The sequence below is a fragment of the Anoplophora glabripennis genome, unplaced genomic scaffold (assembly GCF_000390285.2).
Source record: "Anoplophora glabripennis isolate ALB-LARVAE unplaced genomic scaffold, Agla_2.0 scaffold124, whole genome shotgun sequence".
NCBI classification, from domain to species: Eukaryota; Metazoa; Arthropoda; class Insecta; order Coleoptera; family Cerambycidae; genus Anoplophora; species Anoplophora glabripennis.
Window position 1 is genome coordinate 540,971 of NW_019416267.1, and position 19,385 is coordinate 560,355.

At 32.1% G+C, this 19,385-nt stretch overlaps 1 protein-coding gene across 2 annotated transcripts in view; it reads left to right on the top strand.

The window, feature by feature from the left end:
- LOC108904776 (sex peptide receptor) overlaps positions 1-19,385 on the top strand; it is a 361,521-nt gene that overhangs the window by 288,502 nt on the left and 53,634 nt on the right. For both annotated transcript variants that reach the window (XM_018707451.1, XM_018707452.1), the window contains one exon: positions 11,323-11,520. In XM_018707451.1, the coding sequence (XP_018562967.1) occupies positions 11,323-11,520 (198 nt within the window). The remainder of the gene's footprint in view (positions 1-11,322; positions 11,521-19,385) is intronic.

A 19,385-nucleotide genomic window follows, 5' to 3' on the forward strand; every position in this document is an offset into this window, starting at 1 on the left:
CACTCTCTAGGTACTAATATGAGATATATTGCACTCTTAAAACTTCATCGGCATTCTACTTGGAAAACTATTTATTTTCATAAGATGTCAAGAAAGTACTTTATATGAGAAAAAATGTCTTTGAAATTCTCCAAGATGAATTGAATCCATCGATTACTTCGCGGGGCTTTCTATTCATATTATGTAATATTAAAAATGGCAATATCGTTGACGTCTGAGGGTCGTATTGAAACGTTATTAAGTTCTCCCTTTTAGTAAAAAAAAAAAAATGTAAAGCTATTAAGTTTCGTTTACACTCCACCTTTAATGAAAGTAGTCAACAAGGCAGCTTAATCCTAAACTGTAATTAAAATTCATAAAACTGAAAAAAAGTCCATATATTTGCTCAGAATCTCTTTCAGAAAGGATTAATCTAAAGTACTTAGACGGTAGAAAGTTGCACCCCCCCCCTCCCTCCAAAAAAAAGTTGACACCACATGCGGAATCCATATATTTATTAATTTATTCAAAGTAGATTATCTATTATTGACTCTATTTAATGACCGAAGTTCACCATTCACTTTTAAACATAGAATGAGCTCCGGTGCTAATCTGGTAAAGTTCCCATTTTACATTGTCGCGGGCAAGATGAATTTGGTCAGGCTGTATTTGTTCACGTTGAACTAGCCAAAATTTCCGTCGGCTATCGAAAATAAATTGCGTATCCACCGACAAAGAGGTCACAAAGAGGTAGTACACAATTACAAGCATTGCTCGCTATCAGTTGGCATAGAGCTCGCGAGCAGTTTCACATTGGCATCTACAAAAATGACTTTTCGCCTTTAATATTGTTTCCCAAAAAGTCAAATTTAAAGATTTTTGTAGTACGTCACCTACCAATTTTGAACAACTTGGTTCTCTTTCCAATTCCTCATGGCTTATTCCTTTCTATTTTATTTCTACATTTAGTTAATAACATTTCACAAAATTGCCTTTTCCAGATATTTTCCTATAAGCATCAAAAGTTACTTTATAAAAGGGATAAAACTGATACCCCAAACTACCCCAAATCAAATGAACTGATTTTCTTTTCAAAATGCTCACTGGTATAGGAATTTAGAGATTTTTTAACGAATGTCTGTTCAAGTACCTCCGTTACTGGTCGATATAATTGTATACAAACCCACCAAATTTTTACCTTCACTTCGTCAACCCAAAGTTCATTAATCCACGCCAAACATCTTTCCAGATATTTGCGTAGATATTTGTAGGACATAAATTCACAGAAACTTGTTTCCTTAAAGTGATCGTCCTTTCCATTATTGGAACTCACCTAAAAATCTCCTTATATTTGTCGTATTTCACATGCAGCATAAAAAGAAAATTATTAGTGAAACTTTTTGTAGAAATTGATACATTTCTGAGAATCTTTCAGATACTTAGGCACTTTATTGAACAAATCGATATCTACTTTACAGATAATGTCATTCACTTTTGAAATTTTTTTTAATGAAAGATAAAGGTAAATTCCCGTCGTTATATGTCTCTATCTAGCTCCAACATTTCAGAAAGTTGCCAATCGAATCAAACGTCCCAAAGTTATGAAAGGAAAAGTGTTTTTCCTCGTGTTTATTTAACTCGCAATATTTAGGAAACAAAGAGTTTTATGACATATTATGCCCACTTGAGTAAAGTTAGCCATAAAGTTATCTATAAAAAAAACAACACTCTTTGGCGTGAACAAATTGACAACTTTTCAGTTTGGGATGACATAGGACAGTTTTCTTGAAGTTTAACATGAAGGGAGGTGAGTGAACATTTCTTTTTAGGGAATAAAGAAATGTTTTATAGAACGAAATGCTAAGTTAAAAGTTTTTGCTGGCCTAAATACTGAATAGTATAGAACTAGTTAGTAATTAGGGTTTTTGTGCGCCTTTCGACTTACACTCCATTTTGACACGCATTTCGGGAACTTCCTGTATAATCAGTTTTAACTAACTATTTTCCGTTAAAATTAAAATAAACTGAGGAGAAAAGTAGAACACTTTACTTCATGCTTATTCAATAGAGTACCTATAGATTATCAATTCTCTTCGAAACATCACATTCGTGAATATTGAAATTGGGAACTTGTTTTAGCATTCATGTAACTTGAGTGTTATTATTATGGCGAAATATTGAACATTCCTCTATTATTAACAGCTTCGTTAAAGCAGAATGACATGTGGTGATACGAAATAGATAGAATAGATATTTGTGCTGTTCAAATTGGACAGATATTTGATTATACCTTCTTAATTTATACAAGTATATTAAGTATATCATATGTACTAGGTGGTTGGCGACTCATAATTTTTTAAGGAGTTTTCCATTTTTCCCAAATTGATAGAAAAAATATAGTTAAGAGCTTTGTTTTGGTTCAGAAATCTAGAATTGTATGAAACTAATTCTTAATAGACACAGAACTGTATGCAGTATGCATATTAAACTGTATTTTGAACCAATTCAGAACTCCCAAAAAAACCAAAACTGCAGTCAGTCGCCGCTACAATGTTTTCTGTTCATATTTCATTTGTTTATGATGCAGTAATATTTTTAGTGTTAAAATTGAGTGTAAGGACTTCCTTATCGCCTAATAAACTGCTTTAGGTTCCTAAAATATTATAATATTCCTTACAGCGAAAGTAAAATTGTATTAATTGTTATAGAATTCGTTCAAGTGCAAACCAAAACAAAGCTTAGATGTCACGATCTCAATTTTCGAGAACAGTTGAATGGGCAAAACAGCATCTTGATACTTTGATTTCTTTCAATTTTGGTCGCTCTTTTTGATAACCAGTAACTTTTTTACGTGTGAAATTTTTAAATTTTTGTACATGAGTTCCATATACAGTTTTCTATATAGGATGCAGTGGCGTACGCGATATTTTTCTAAAACTTCTAGTTTTACCGTTATAACACAAACTTTTTTTTACATATTTTTAATTTTTAAAATCTCCATTAAATTTTATTTGAAATGATGTGTCATGTATCCGTGAAGAAAAACTTTTAGAGAAATTAAATATTTAAAATAATTTATCCATAATTTACTGTGAAAAAAATAGGAGCTAGGCAAAGGCTTTTGGCTACAGAGATTTATATTATAAAACATTTAATTTGTTCTTTATTTCTACATTAAGCAGCTATTTTATTTCATCTTAGTTATCAGTTCTGCGGTTTTATTTACTAGTTGTTTCTAAGAATAATAATTTAACTTTTTTAACATTTTATAAAATAAAATTGTTTTCACTTGCCATCATCCGCCTGATGAATGGTTTAATCATTGAATTATAAGTCTTTCCGATATCAATTGAAGAACTAAGAGGTTGACAGGATGTACCAGGTTCGGTTGCTGACGCAGCAACTCGGCATTGACATATTTGAAAAACTTATTTATTTAGCCATACCCATATACAGGTCGGGTCGAACTAATAGTGAAGGTGGTAGAAATGAATACGCCCAGTTGAAGAATGCGAGCGCGGGCAAACGAAATACAAACACAGCTGCATTTGATCACTGGGCAATAAATCTCAGCCGTTGACAAGTGGTTGACAAATTGCCCAGCAGTGCAGTGCAGCAGTGCGGAATTTGGCGTGATTCAGATAATTTTAATTTATTGTAGGCATCTTCTGTTAATCATTGATATTATAATTAGGAAAGGAAGAAATAATATTATTGCAACATGGCATTTTGGAGACCTTTTGAAACGGAACAAAACGAAATTTACCATCAATATAACAGAATTGTTTGAGGACATAAATAATTAAAATATGTTGTTGGCCAAATGAACATATAAAAGAAATTTTCTACACATAAATTATTATAATTTTTTACATTTAGCAGAAAACTTTTTTAGGGACGCCTATGAAAGTCATTAAATTTTATTGCCAGGCGTTTTTTACATGTTCAATTGACTTCGGAAAGACTATACCAAGGCATCCTATTTTTTGGACTGTCACTTATTTCGGATTATTTCACCTCCTTATCTTCCAGTTAAATCTATACCTGTCTCATAAAACATATATGCATAAGAAAGTAACAGACTTAAATTTAACTGACAGTTAAATTTATTTGAAAGTGGAGAAACTAGCCCTTAAATATTCACATAGTTGGCTGATGAATTTTATTGAAACAACCAACAGCCTACTAACTGTCAAAATGTGTAGATATAACAAGTTTGTTCATTCAGATCTAGTTGAGAAGTAAGTTTTTTTTCAAATGTTTGAAAGTTTTTAAAAATTTATAAGTTGAAGTGAAAATGTGAAGCCATGTTTACTTTGACAAATATCAGAAAGGAGACAACCATTATTTTTTCGAAGACAAAAAAGTGATTTATTAATGTACGGTTAATAACTACAATTTGTAGACATTTGGAAACCTTAATCTCAAGTATTTCGGCGTGGCAGTTTAGAAAAAAGATCCATATTTTGCTATTGGTTTTTAAGAAATTGCAGAGAAAATCTCCAGTTTCCCACAAATATTATTATGACAAAGAATGCATAACAAGCCCTGGCATTTTTTATATAATACCTATACACTTATTCGATCCGCGAAAATCCTCATGTCACAGTGAATCAAATTACGCAGAGGCGTTTCAGTTTTAATGTTTGGGTGGGAATATTTATACAGGGTGTTAAAAAGAAAATGTTTTTAGCCCCTTTTTTATTTTGCAAAAACGTTGTGTATTTTCTTATAATAGTTGGTTGATGTTTAGTGAAATAAACAGTACGTATTTGACAGTTGTTCTCAGTGCACAAGTTTTCTTTCGCTATAGCTGGTTACTCTAACGCAGAATTAACAGACATGCATTTCATGTATGGTCGTGCCACCGAAGCGTGACGTCTTTATGTTGACGCTTATCCAAATCGCCAGCCANTGACAGTTAATATTCCAGGTTTGATTCAGTTGCCGCCATGGTGACCTGATTCTACCTGATCTCTACTCAACTTCTTTTTATGAGAAAGAATTAAAGACCTCACCTACGAGTATAAACAGAGTTTACATTCTTTTCATTGTTTGCACAACACAGAATTGACCAATAATGTACATAATGCAAAAATGATGTAGAATTTGTGTGCAATAGTGGTCCCCTCTGGAAAAATGTTTTTAATTTATCTAGTACATATATTTATTTTGTATGTATTAAAATTATGTAACATTTTATTGTCGTTTTCTTTATAACAAACAACTCCTACTATTTGTTTTTCTCAATTAATTCATAGCATACTTAAAAATTTTACAAAGCATCTGAAATTTGAATAAATTATTTAAATGTTTAATTTCTCCAAAAGTTTTTTTTGCAAATACCATGTACGAATATTTTAAGTAGATTTCAAATGTTGGAAAATTGAAGCTCTCTACAATAATAACACATTTTCACAAACAAAAAAATTTTAGGTCGGCAAAAAAAAACTCCCAAAATTGAGAAAAGATCTCTCTCTTTCTTACTTACGTGAATTGAATTATCGAGATGCGGCTTTCGCTATTCAACTTTTCGCAGAAATCAAACTCGTGACATTTTAAATACCTTTTCCTATCTCTTCGGAAAATAGGAGAAACCCTCACACGAATCGAACAAACATATATAAGTACAAGAGAAAGAAAATATTTATTGTTTTTAAAATATTTCTTATGCCTTTTATTATCTGAACTGTTTTTTTTTAATACCATGGGCCCATTTCAAAATTTGAAACAAATTTCAGTTAAAACACCATTTTTGCTCATTAGCTCTGTGTCCCATTCTTAATGGGACACCCTGTCTAATAAAATAGAGTAAGACCAAGGCTATAATAGAAAACGAGGCCACTAAATGGGCGCCCTGTATAAAGAATCCAGTAATCATCTCTATCAGAGTTTATTTAGCAAGAAATATATGTTTTTATTGTTTAAGAATAATGAAATGAATAGTAAATATAAAGAGCAAACAGCAGAAAACTTTGAATTCGGGTCGAGGCATTAAAAAAGTACTTAAATCAAACATTCTAACAATGTTCTAATTTGCGTGAATTTTACTAGTCCCGAGCAATTCCGCAGAAACTGCGAGAGCAGTTTTAAAATGTTGCAGATTTAGCATTTAATGCATATTCTCTTTATTCCTGTTTCACGAAACGACAGTCACGGAATTGGTACCTAAATAATGTTCCTACAGCACAAAACGGTGCTCATATACGGGATTGTGTTTAAATTTAATTGCTGCTGCATGCACTTTCCTAATGTGAAACCATACATTACTGTTTAGTTGTTGGAGATCTCGCTTATTATCGAAAAAGCTGGTGAAACTTATATCTTCGGATCTACATTAAACTCTATTGTTTAAAATTCCAATTTATCATTAAAAACACGAATTACAAAATGATCAAGGTATTTTCTCGTATGGTGTTTATGATCCAAGAACATCACATACTCACTTTGATCTCGTTTAAAAACTTTGCCTACACAAAAGTAGTGAGCAAATTGCGTACATCATGTATGTAGTCATAAAAGAAAACAATAAACAGGATAAAAGTAAATTTATTAAAAACGAACATATCAATTAAATTTTAATTTCCTTTCAAACACCCGAGTAAATAAAACTATCCAATTTCGATCGATAGAAAACGTATTACTTAGTATATTTTTCTTTGTTTGTTTTGTATTCACTCATTGGTGGGTGAGCGAAAATTACCCATGAACAAATAAACCAACAGATACATAGTTATTTTCAACTTGTTAGTACAAATAACATTAGTCCCATTCTTTTAATTGGAGATTCAACTGTTGCTTCATGAAATTATTAATAGTTCACGAAAGCTAGTACTTTAACAACAAGGGTAGGTAAGTTAACTCTAATTTGAACACCCTTTAAAAGCATTAAGGCCTACTACTTTGAATTGTCACAATTTCCATTCACTCATCGGCAACTCATCTACTATGTGTCGTTTCGCGAAAATGTTAGATTCGGTTGTAACTTCCTTGTTATCATATCCGAACTATTTTTAGAAATTTCAATTTACAGACAAGAGTATATTGCCCGAACAATAATAAATTTCTCACAATCAATGGTGTGTGTACTGAAATATAACATATGTATTTTAAATAAAGTTCCATAAAAGTATTTCAGTTGTGTTATCGCTCAAATAAATTTGAAATTTGTTCATGATAATGTATATAGGTATACAGTGTGTCACATACCGAAATGAAGAAATTTATTTTAGTTCTTGAAACTAGGGTTGTTAGGTCCCTCGAATAACTTCAAATTGCAGTTAAATACTAAAAAAATTTTTGATTCCTGGAACGTAGAGATACGGTCCATCTGAAAGATCGTTAAATTTTGAGTAATTTTTGTAATATAAAGTTTTTCCCAATATTTACTTGTTTTCGAGACATGTCGACATGCAATGTATGATGTAACAGGAAGATCTATTATTTTATTTAAATCATACTGAGACAAAATATTCTTTTAAAATATTGTTATATTGTTATTATTCACACCTCATATTAACTAACAAGGAATAAATTATAAAAAAAAAAACATGTATGACACATATTAGTTTTCGAATAATTTCAGTTTTATCAGCTTGCGCCTTTAATTTTTTTCCTATAGGGTCATTTAAGAATCTCTATCAGAACCCTATAGAAGACATGGCAGATTTGTATAACAAAATTTATGCAGCTACTGCGACTTTAGATCGTGAAATTTTATTAAGAGCCTGTAATGTCGAACTAACGAAAAGACTAACATTGTGTATTAATGTTGAAGGACATAATTTTGAACATTTATTATAATCTTTGTTTTAACTTTCTTCAGTAACTAGGTACTTCTACATCTCCGTTATTATTTTAAATAATTTCTGTTACTTTTTCTGTAGTTAATCATTTGTTTTTTTTATAATTTATTATTAGTTAGTTAGTATGTGGTGTAAATATTTGTCTCGGTGTGATTTAAATAAAATAATAGATTTTCCTGTTACATCATAAGAAATAAATATTGTGAAAAACTTTATATAACTTCAAAATTTAACGATCTTTCAGATGGGCCGCATTTCCACGTTCCAAGAATCGAAAAATTGTTTAGTATCATCACGCCATCTATACAGAAAGATTTGAACTAACAATTCTAACTGCAAATTGAAACTATTCGAGGGACCTAACAACCCCACTTGCCGGAACTAATATAAATTCTTTCATTTCGAAGATATTGGCAGCCGGAGTGTTAAATGGCACAACCTGTATACTTCCAAATATTTTTTTGAAAGTTGTGTTTATTTTCTTGATTAAAAACATATTTAACATTGTTTTCAAGCAATAACACAACTTAGGTAATTGTTTTATGGAAACTGTTCGAAATATGGTATGTGATTTCAAAACATGCGTTAATTCTGGAAAACAGATTCCAGATTCCAGAACTCCATCAATTCCTTCCATCTTCCTTTAAAAGGATATATTTCGCTTAATTCACTGTCGGAAAAGGGTTTATATGAAACAGTATATTTTGCAACGAGGGATAAAAATATAGGGTTTTTATGATATCACAAAATTTATTATATTTACCACCCTCCTTGAAAGGAATATAGTTTCCCAATTTTGTCAATTGACAAATTGCCCGTAAGTTTTCGCACGAGAATAGTAATCCCAAAACACATTGTTTTCCGATTATTATTATCTACAAAATTATTGGGAAATACAATAATAATTGCGAAAGCGTTCAAATAAACTATACCATGCGTAATACTCATATATGACGCACACGGTTGCTAATTGCATTTTCGAGTGAACCAGGAATTGGTAAACACCATTTGGATGAACACTTAAATTTCGTGTTTACATATGTCGATCTGAAAAATATGACTGTATTTGCGTGTGCTGCGATTTATCGAAAATGTGTTTTTTAATTAAAAAACTATAGACACACAAAATGTACACTTCAAACGCAGAAAGTTAAACAAACTCTCAAGTCAAACTGTACAATAGAAAAGCGTAATTAATGCATTGTTGAAATTTCTGGCTTTCAGATTTTTCTCCCACTTCCATATCTCCCCATAGTTTTTATTCATTTCAATTATTTTAATAGAAAACCATACGACTTTTTCCTGCGGAGATTCTTAAAGTCCAAAAACTATTCAGTTCATATGAATACCTTTCCGAATTAAAGGCAGAAATTCGGAAAGTTATCAACGAAATTCAGCCCCAGGTATGCGTGTTATAGAATTTTCTTAAAAGAAATCGAGTATGGGTGGATCACGGAGGACGATATCCTATTTAATGTAATGTCTACTCTTTATAAACATATAAAAACTTTTTTCCTCATATGAAATCCTGCTTTTAATATTTTCACCGAAAGTATTTATAATGAATACATTTAAAGGTCATTTTATAATTTACTATGCATCTTCCATAATTAAATTTTATTTCATAAAGGATCCGGAAACGAACAGGCAATACCGCAAGGGTCCATGAGAGAAAATAAACTGGTTTAGATCGAGTTACCTTAATACAACTTTACTTCATTAAAAAGTTATAACCGCTTCCGCCACTTCTAAAGAAATTTCAATGGAATTTGATTTGAAGGAGTTTTTGGGGTAGCCCAATATGAATATGAAGTTATTTTTTCCCTAAAACATAAAAGCCGCCGATAATATTTTGAGAAAAGAGAGGTGGTTTGTGAAATCTCACTTTAATTACTGTAAAAAAGTACCTATCTCTAAAATATCGTATTGCATATCGCTAAAATGCTTTAAAGAAATGGACAAAATGTTTATCGGAATCATCAGTATAATCTAACTAAGTATTTTTTACGATTTAGACTAACCTACTTCTGTGTAAAAGGTCAGTGTCCACTTAGATATAGGTTTTTGAGTGAAGTGCCTCGAAATTAATTTAAAAACATTTAATTCAATGGCAAATTTACAAAAAGTGAGGTTTAGTTAGACTAGAATATCTCCAAATACTCGGCTATCCATAACTAATGATCGTAGCTACCGTAAAAAAATTAAATCCATTTTTCTCAGGAATGATACAATTTAATGATTATGTAACAATTATACCGTTTTTAAAGTAAATAAAGTGGCGAATTGTCAGTGTTGCGAGATACAACTACTCCGAGAGCTATATGCCCTTACCGGCATTGAATTATACTCGCAACACCTAGTGCAATAGCTAGGATCGTTTGTCAGTTTAACCCACCAGACACAGACCGGTTTCGGAGTTATTAGTCCTCATCAGTGTGTCATAGGTGCGACAACCGACAAACGACCCAGCTGTTCTTCGTCGTATCGTCACGACAAGGAAATATATTGTACGCGGGAGCGCAAATGGGTCCATCTGTCGTGCGGACTTCCAACTGTGCCAGCTGAAATAGTTTATAATTACGTAATCTATTAGGGTACAATTGCACATATCTTCGGGCCGTCGCATGTTCATTAAAATTAACCTAAGCAAAAACACAAATCATATCATGCATCTCACTGTTAGAAAAATTATTGCCATGGCATTTTTTGATCACTAGCTAATAATTTTGCACGAATAATAAATCAGACACACGCAAAATACGTTAATATTTATTGAAATGAAAATTTGACAAAAGCCTACTTAGAAAAGAAATAGCAATATAAGCGTCCGAAAGAAAATCACCACAAAATACATTGAAACATTTAAATGCAAATAACTCAGAAACCGATAAAGATAGGCGACCTAAACAAGAGTACATTTTTTATGTAGAATTCAACGTTCTTTTAGATTTTTAAATTTTTTAAAGCATAGCTCAACAGATCAAAAAAATATGTTCCGATTTACCTAAATAATATGGTGAAACTAGCGCCCTCTAGGAGCAACGTCAAAATAAGCTTCAAATTCGTAATTCTTACACCAAAGTACTCAACACTACCAAGTTTCAGAGTTACGCTATCAAAACTTTCTCAGTTATTGAGAAATTTAAGAATCAAATTGAAACCTTGAACACCCTGTATTTCTTAAACCAGCGATATTCGTATAAGGCGTGATGAGCTCAAACATAATATTTTGGTGTCTAGTATCTCCAGTTTAGTGTTGACCCATTCTTTCTGACTCACCCTGTATAATATTAGTTCAAAATACACCCTGGGTATTCGTGATCAAAACTAATAATCCTCCAAAACTTCAACCTTGCTATAACTACGCCTACTTCGTATGTAACACACAGCTATTTATTCCCAAATAACCATAATATAGGAACTTGGTCTCCATACAAAATTTCATGTTAAGCCACCACTAAATCCTGCCTTAATTTGTGTAATTTGTTTACAGGGGCGAAGTTCCACAATGAAATTATAAGCTGCGTTTTTATTTCAGATTATCCCCAACATGTTCCACACGGCAAGTATATGGCTGACGTTGGCGTTGGCAGTGCAGAGGTACATCTATGTATGTCACGCACCCCTAGCGAGGAAATTCTGTACTCTACCTAATGTTTACAAATGCCTGGGTTACATATTGTTCTTCGCTGCCCTTCACCAAGGCTTCAGGTTCTTCGACACCAACTTTCAATCGGTAAATAGGTTTGTTTTGATGCGTAAAGCTGCTCGCACACTAGTACACTTTTGTGGGACAATATTTTAATGCCGCAACAATAAAATTGCAAGTACGTTCAGATCAGATACTATTAAAAACAGGTTTAAAATTACTCCGTAAATGAATGGCATCACTTTTTAAAAATTGTTGCTAAGCTACGTTGCAACTTCAAAATATGACCTGTATTATACCGTGCGATCCAGAATGATTGAAGATGACACGCGTAAATGTTACCAAAGATATTAAAATTTACTTCTATTTGATTAAAATTACTTTCCGTTTTCTTAGATTTCCGACCGACGCGACGCGATCTGTTGCCGTAATATTTATTTGTGTTCGATGTTAGTGTTTTTATTTGAATTTGTCGTTAATCTTTTAAATAATCGGAATTATTACCATCATATAATGAAAAAAGAGTGGACTATTGTAACTGGTATAACAACAACTGAAACGATGGCAATTCTTTAGATATAACTTTTTTACCGATAAGGCATGGTTTCATCTTAGTGGATACATATATTCACACAATTATCGTACGTGGTCTGGGGAGAATACACACGTGTTAATGAAAACGACTTTACATCCTGTTAAAATACATAGGAGTTTGGGTAGCAATATCTCGGCGAAGAATAATTGGACGTATTTTATTTGAAGATAACATTACTTATTTGCGATATAGACAAAGCTTTTTGCAGCCATTTTTCAATCAGTTACGTGATGACGAAATGCACAATGGTTACTTTCAACAACACTGGGGTTTCTAATGGCGGTTTTCCACTAAACGGACAGTTGAGTTTATGTCATGTTTGTGTTTTCTAGAACAAAACAACAACAAAACTGAAACAAACCCAAAACTCTTGTTTCCATCAAGCGCGCTACATTTTGTTCGAGTTTTGTTTTTGTTTTCAGTCCTTTTCCACTGGTTGTCGCGAGGAACACATTTTTCCAATAACCAGCCAACATGTTTAGAGAAGATTTTTTTATTCTTAGATATGGCTGGTTTATACTGAAGTCCTTGAAAAAAAGTGTGTCTACAGAGTGTACCACCTTGAACGCCATCGATGGATATCTGGGAAACCGCTCTAAGGATTTTTTTGAAATTGTGATGGTGTGATACGGACCGTGGTGCCCACCAAGTTAAAATATTTTCAAGGTCATCGTACTTCCGGTTACAGCGGAAGTCGATACTAACTTTCTTATTTTAAATGGAACCCCTTGTATATTATTGTATATTTGGAAACATCATCCATTTTTAAGTTGAAAAATATAGCACACTCTATACTTAGGATTGACGGTTTCTGAGATATTTCAATTTTTAAACAAAAATTGACAGATGCAGACTGTCAGCAAAATTTAGTTTTCCCGGTTTGTTATTTTGTGCAAATTGGACATTTTGTAGAGAAAGACCTACTTTATTGAATTTGACATGAAAAATTTTCCAGTTTTTGTACAGGGTAGTCAAAAAAAATTATCGAATATGAAGTTCAGAATATGTGGAAAACTTGAAATTTTTAAATGGAAACCCCTATTTTTTGCAATAATATACAGGGGGTTCCATTTAAAATAAGAAACTTAGTATAGTAGTAGTACTTAGAAAGTAGAAACTTAGAAACCGGAAACACGATGACCTTGAACATATTTTAGCTTGCTAGGCTCCACAGTCCGTATCACAATTTCAAAAAAATCCTTCCAGCGGTTTCCCAGATATCCATCGATGGAGTTCGTGGTATATGTACGTTTAAAGTGTTTACTTGGTTAGTTTGTATCCTAGCCAAGTAAACACTTTAACTGTACACATATATATTTTTTAATAGCTATAAATTCATTAATGATTAAAATATTGTTTTTGGGAAGAAGAAAACGCCAACATAGATATTGGGTTGGATCACTTAAATAGAAAACACAACACGACCGTTTCCACTAAACAGACTTGAGTATCAAAACACATCGAAACCTTTTGATGACCGAAAGTTACAGTTTTGTTTTATTCGATACAAGTTTGTATTTTGTTTTTGTTTTGTCCGTTTAGTGGAAAACCGCCTTTTTGAAGCGGGACCCGAAAAACAAAACTCCAACTGTCGCAAAACACGCCAGTCTTCAAAAAGTTTGCGAAAAGTTACAGTCCTGTTTTATTCTACACAAGTTTGTGTTTTGTTTTTGTTTTGTTCGTTTAGTGGAAAACCGCCTAAAGAGAATTTTGTGACGATTGCATTATTAGTCGAGGTTTATGGCCTCCTAGATCTCCGGACTTACCTCCCTTATATTATTATCTCTTTGGAACATTAAACAAATCCATATAAACCATATATAAAATGAAGGCAGACATTTTGAAAGTAAATTGTGATTAGAAATATTAAATATTTTTAATCTTTATATTAATGTATAAATAGTTGTTAGAAATTATAACAAATTAATTATAAAAATTATTATTACTGATAGGGAGAGAATTTTGGTCAAAATTAAAAGTACGTATTCACTTTTTTAACTTTAAACCAATAAAGCCATTATTTTAAATATCCTTATTTTCAATATGTTCTTTTTATGTTAGACTTTTTTAAGAAATTTTAAATCGATTTTTATTCGCATTTCTAAATGAGAGAAGTAAACGTAAATTCATTTAAAAATTGTTGTTTTTGAAGTTCGCATAAAAAAACAAGATAGATCAATAATTGTTAAAAAGCTATTCTTATGATAGTTTTAAAGTTAATAATAATAATTAATAAATCATTTTTATTTAATCCATTCCTATAACAAATTAATAAACCCCTCAAATTAATTAATGCCAACATTCTGCTTTTTGCGTTGTATTTTTGTGATTAAAATGAATATATGACCCTATTTCCACTGCACTTAACCCACCACTGAACGAAGTAATTCAGTGTCAGTCTTGCCAACTACGAAGAGTGAAAATAATATAAGAGCGGCACACAAAATATTTGTAAGTATCGGCACCATCAATAATTCTGGATCTCTCTGTATTAATCGAAGCGGTCCCAAATTTTATAAAGCGGTAAAAAAATATTTCCTGTGAGTAGTATATATTGAAATACAATACCAGGAGGATAAAAGTGGATTCAGATCATCATAAAAAAGTTCAATTTACATCCTCTTTACCAATTTTTTTACGAAAGCAACAAAAGAGAAAATGTCGAAAAAATACAAAAATAATTTGGGTAAAAGAATGGATTTAAAAACGTTGTAGCAGAGTTGTCGTATTTGCAAGAATTAATACAGATATTGCGCCACAATATTGGGGTCCCGAAATAAAAAAAAGGATGGTTTTTGGTCAACTACGGGCTATGCGCATGGTTAGGTATTTAACAGACCTCAAATTCTAATTCAGCACCCTCAAAAACGGAGGGTGAGATTGACACTACTTTCGACATCCTTTCACTACACTATTGGTCCACTTTTATATTGCGCAACTCCTGTGTTATTAACTGTTCACACATAACTGTTTTTTAGATGTACGCAACTCGTAACATGAAATGATGCTAGTAATTTTACAGCTTGTGCAATATATTGAACTTGCAGCGCTGTTCCCACTTTGCAATACCAAAGTTGGGCAATTTTCCAGATTACGCAATACCAAAAGTATACAAGTGTGCGAATAGCTTAAGCCACGACGTAAAAGTAACTAAAATGGTGATATACATATACAGTGTGAACTATGGTCCATTTTTATTTCGTTTAGGAAAATATCACCAATCATAAAAGTGTATATTCATTTCTTCTTGGAAAATATTTTACTATTATACATTATCAAATGACTTGTTATCTGATTGTTTTCCTTAGATTTCTTCTTATCTGTGGGATTCTCTTATACACCAGGAAAATTAGCGAAAATAAAAGAGAAACTCGAAAAAAGTCATATACGCGAAATTATTGCAAAATTGACTAAAGGAACATAATACAAGACATCTCTCATCTCGTGAGTCAAAAACTTTTATTAGCTAACTTTTCTATTTAAACAAATAAGTGAGGAAAACAGTTTTTTCACTTTGCAGGGAAAACCATCAATTTTAGCGAAAAGTGACTCACAGACAGCTTATAGGGAGTAAAATTATCTACAAAATGAGACTGGTTAAATTAAAATCGGTTAATAAACAAAAAAGTTATTGCAAAAAAACAAGAAAAGTGCCCATTTTTTCATTTGTTTATAACTATCGCATTTATTGTTAAAATTTTATAAAACCTATGACAAGTTGAGGGTTTTGTCATACTTTAAATGTGTGCCAAAAGTGGGCGCTGTAGGTGCAATAGTTTTCGCACAATTCTATTTGTTTATAAGGGAGGCTCCAAAAATTATGAACTTAAGCCTCTGTTCAAGCGTTAATTTTCAACCAAACATGATTCTGTAAGCGTCATTGTAATTGTTGCTATTTATGCTACCTCACCGAAAATAGATACAATGGATAGCTGGCAAAAAAATACGATTTTTAAAAAAAGCACCCTCTACGACCAACAGGAGCCAAGATAATTTTATTTTTAAATCGTAGCGCATTTGTTTATAAACATTAGGTAAGATTGGAATTTTTCGCAAAATAAAGTTTATGACGTAAACTACGATTTCCCGTGAATTGCATTGAAATATGTGGAAAATTAACGACTCACGAGCCCTTTAAAGAGAAGGTACTCGCTAAGTTCAAATTGATGCGCGCTATAAATTTTGCAATGTCTCGGCTTCTATTCATCGTAGAAAATTCTTTTTTAAAAGAACTGGTGTAGCTCGGCGAAAAAATAACAATGTGCATATTTACGAATTCGTAGAATAGCCCTGAACCCCAGAAAAAATGCTTCTTTTATACTTAATTTTTTTTATTCACGAGATGAGAGATGTCTTGTATTATGTTCCTTTAGACAATTTTACAATAATCTCGCGGATAAGACTTTTTTGGAGTAAACATTTTATTTGCTTGGCCTATTATACCAGGTGTCAAGAAGATGATGTTATAGCTTAAAAATTAAGAAATCATATCAAACAAAGTCAAACAATATTCTTTGATAAAAAAAAACTTGGTATACAAAAGATACATAACCTCATAGAAAAGTTTTTCTAATATCTTTTGCATCCCAGAGTTTTGGTGTCAATGAACATTTGTTGGAATTTTTATGAAAATGTTTTGAATCTCAATTAACTTAATACCTCCTTTTATTACAAATTTTTTCTATTATGTTCGTGGGAACATTTCTCAAAATCAAATTTTCTATCTCCTGTTTCAGTTTAGATTAGGCTAAGCCACCCTTCGCTATAAATGATTTATAACGCGAGTCTACCTCAGTTGTTTACAACCTATTTTCGATCGATAGGTATAATCCCAAGAAAGCTTGGTCTGCCCACCCCACCGTGAATTAAATTCACTAATGCCCGTCCACTATAGTGCGCTTTTCTGATAAGATTAAGGAGTTTCAATACAACCACCCTATTATATTATACAAAAGGTCGTAAGGCCAGCAGTTCCGCTTTCCTAACAAAACTACCCTTGGGAACCAAATAAAACAAAATATACGTAATTCCCCAGTAGATAAGTCTACAGAAAGTGTTAGATTTAGCAGGTGTACTAAAGAAAATAGTATACAGTATATTCCATTTTAATTGCTACATGGTTTTCTCGGAAGTCTACTAATTTTTTGAGAGGAATAGCCAACGCAAAGCAGGTTTTGAACACATTTTATACTTAGTATTTAAGTTATACAAATTGTAACTTTAAGTAGGTACATTTTTTTAGGAGTAATAGTACTATTTCCCAGCAAGCTAATTTTTTAAATTAAATAAATAGTAAAGTTGTATCGAGTCCTCCAAAATTCAAGCAAGATTTGAAATTTGCTCCATTTGTGAAAAAAGTTTGATAAAGAAATATACTCAGTGCTATCTAAAAATATATGAAAAATGCAAAATGTACTAAAAAATTTTAAAGACATGGTAATGAGAGATGCAGAGTAAGCAATGGTTGTGCTAAAAACTTGTTTTTGATGCCTTTTATTTTATAAAACTGTATGCTTAGTTTTTTTCAGTTCTACCGAATAAGCAAATAAAAATATATACCTTTTTCTAATTTATGTTGTTTTAAGTAAAAAATATATTGTATACATTCACAATAACGGCACAGAATGCAAAATTCTGTTTACCCAGAATGTCTCAAGCGAAATAACCTTTGCTTGCAGATGTTACCTGCTATTACACTATACAAAGCAGATGTAGTTCTGCAGCATTTTAAATTTACTCGGAAGCTAATATGATACGAGAGTTGAACTTGTCCAGAATGTGATATAAAACTGGAGTTAGTAATTACTCATTTCGTAAAAAGGTTGTACATACTAATTGCCAGGGAACTTAATTACTAAACTTGTTTCAGGGGATCGGAAAATGCAATATGGATTTGTTTGAAATATATCTACACCCATTTTTTTTTAATTTCATTAATTTGATGTTTCCTGGACCGACTTTAAAGCACACGTTTATCTAGACTGGGCTTGAAAATTCACTAAAATAGAGATACTGAAATAAATGGGAAAAATGTTCAAACTGAATTGTTTCAGTATCAAGGTTTTGTTGTATCTCCTGCAAAAAGGACAATTATAAATTAAAAAAAAAACATATAAGGAAAGAATTAATACATTGAAATTTTGTACTCCTTCTTAGTTTTTCTTAATGTTTCATTGCAGCCTTTGCAGTAAACGTACTTTGTCAATTTTAAAAATAGAATATCCTAAATTTCCCGCCACATGTAATGGATATTTTCAGATTTAAAATTATATCAAAAATTTGTTTCTCACAAGGCAAAATTGAACTATACTTATCACTAAATATTATAAAATAAAGTCCTCCGCCGCGTCTGTCTGTCTGTCTGTCTGTCTGTCTGTCTGTTTGTTCGCGATGGCTCTCTTAAGGATAACATACTATATCCATTTTAATACTTTAAAAAATGGGCAATTATAAAGCGGTAATTGGAAAGCTATTTACACAAATACGGTATTAATCCTTATCATTTTAAATACGTTAGTTGGCTTGAGCATTTCATGAAGATTATTTTTTCCCTTTACACCATGCAAATTAAATGAATACCTTAGGAGATATAGCAAAATCAAAATAATGCGCAACGAAATTAATTTCGTGTCGCCGTGATTCGACCGGGCCGCGCGGGCGCCCCGTGACCCCGCGCCTCGCGTCCGAGCCGGGGGGGTCCGAAAGTTTATGTAGTGTATCAATGTATGGTGGAATTGTGTATCTTATATATGCCTACAGAAAAGTCCGTGATGGCATATGTCTATATGTTAAAGATAATTATAAAAGCTATTTACACAAATACGGTATTAATCCTTATCATTTTAAATAAGTTAGAGGCTTTAAGCATTTCTGCACATTATTTTACTCTTTTACACCATATAATTTAAATGATATCTTAGGAGTAATCGCAAAAAAAATACGGACGCGAGAATAAAATTCAAGCGCCTCGCTTCGCTTGATGCAATGGCCAACCCTCCCCCCGCACCGTCTTGCCTACTGTTTAGCTAATAAGCCGAACGATAACGCGCGCGTGATCCTTTAATAAACTGATTCGGAGCGAATGGAGGTGACGACTGACGACTGTGTTCTGTGTGTTCTTTCTGGGTGTTGTTGGAAAGTTATAATTACGTTCGATATTTTAACATTAACATTTTTGTTTTGTATTTGTTGTCTTTAGGTAGTCGGAACATACATAGATACTTGCAAACATACTTTTGTTTCATTGAGTTTTAATAATTTGTTTGTTTTTTTCTTATTGTGAATCATTTAAAACTTCATAGTCGCATTTTTGTTTCATGTTTGTTTTCTTTAGGTAGTTAGATACCTAACTACTTAC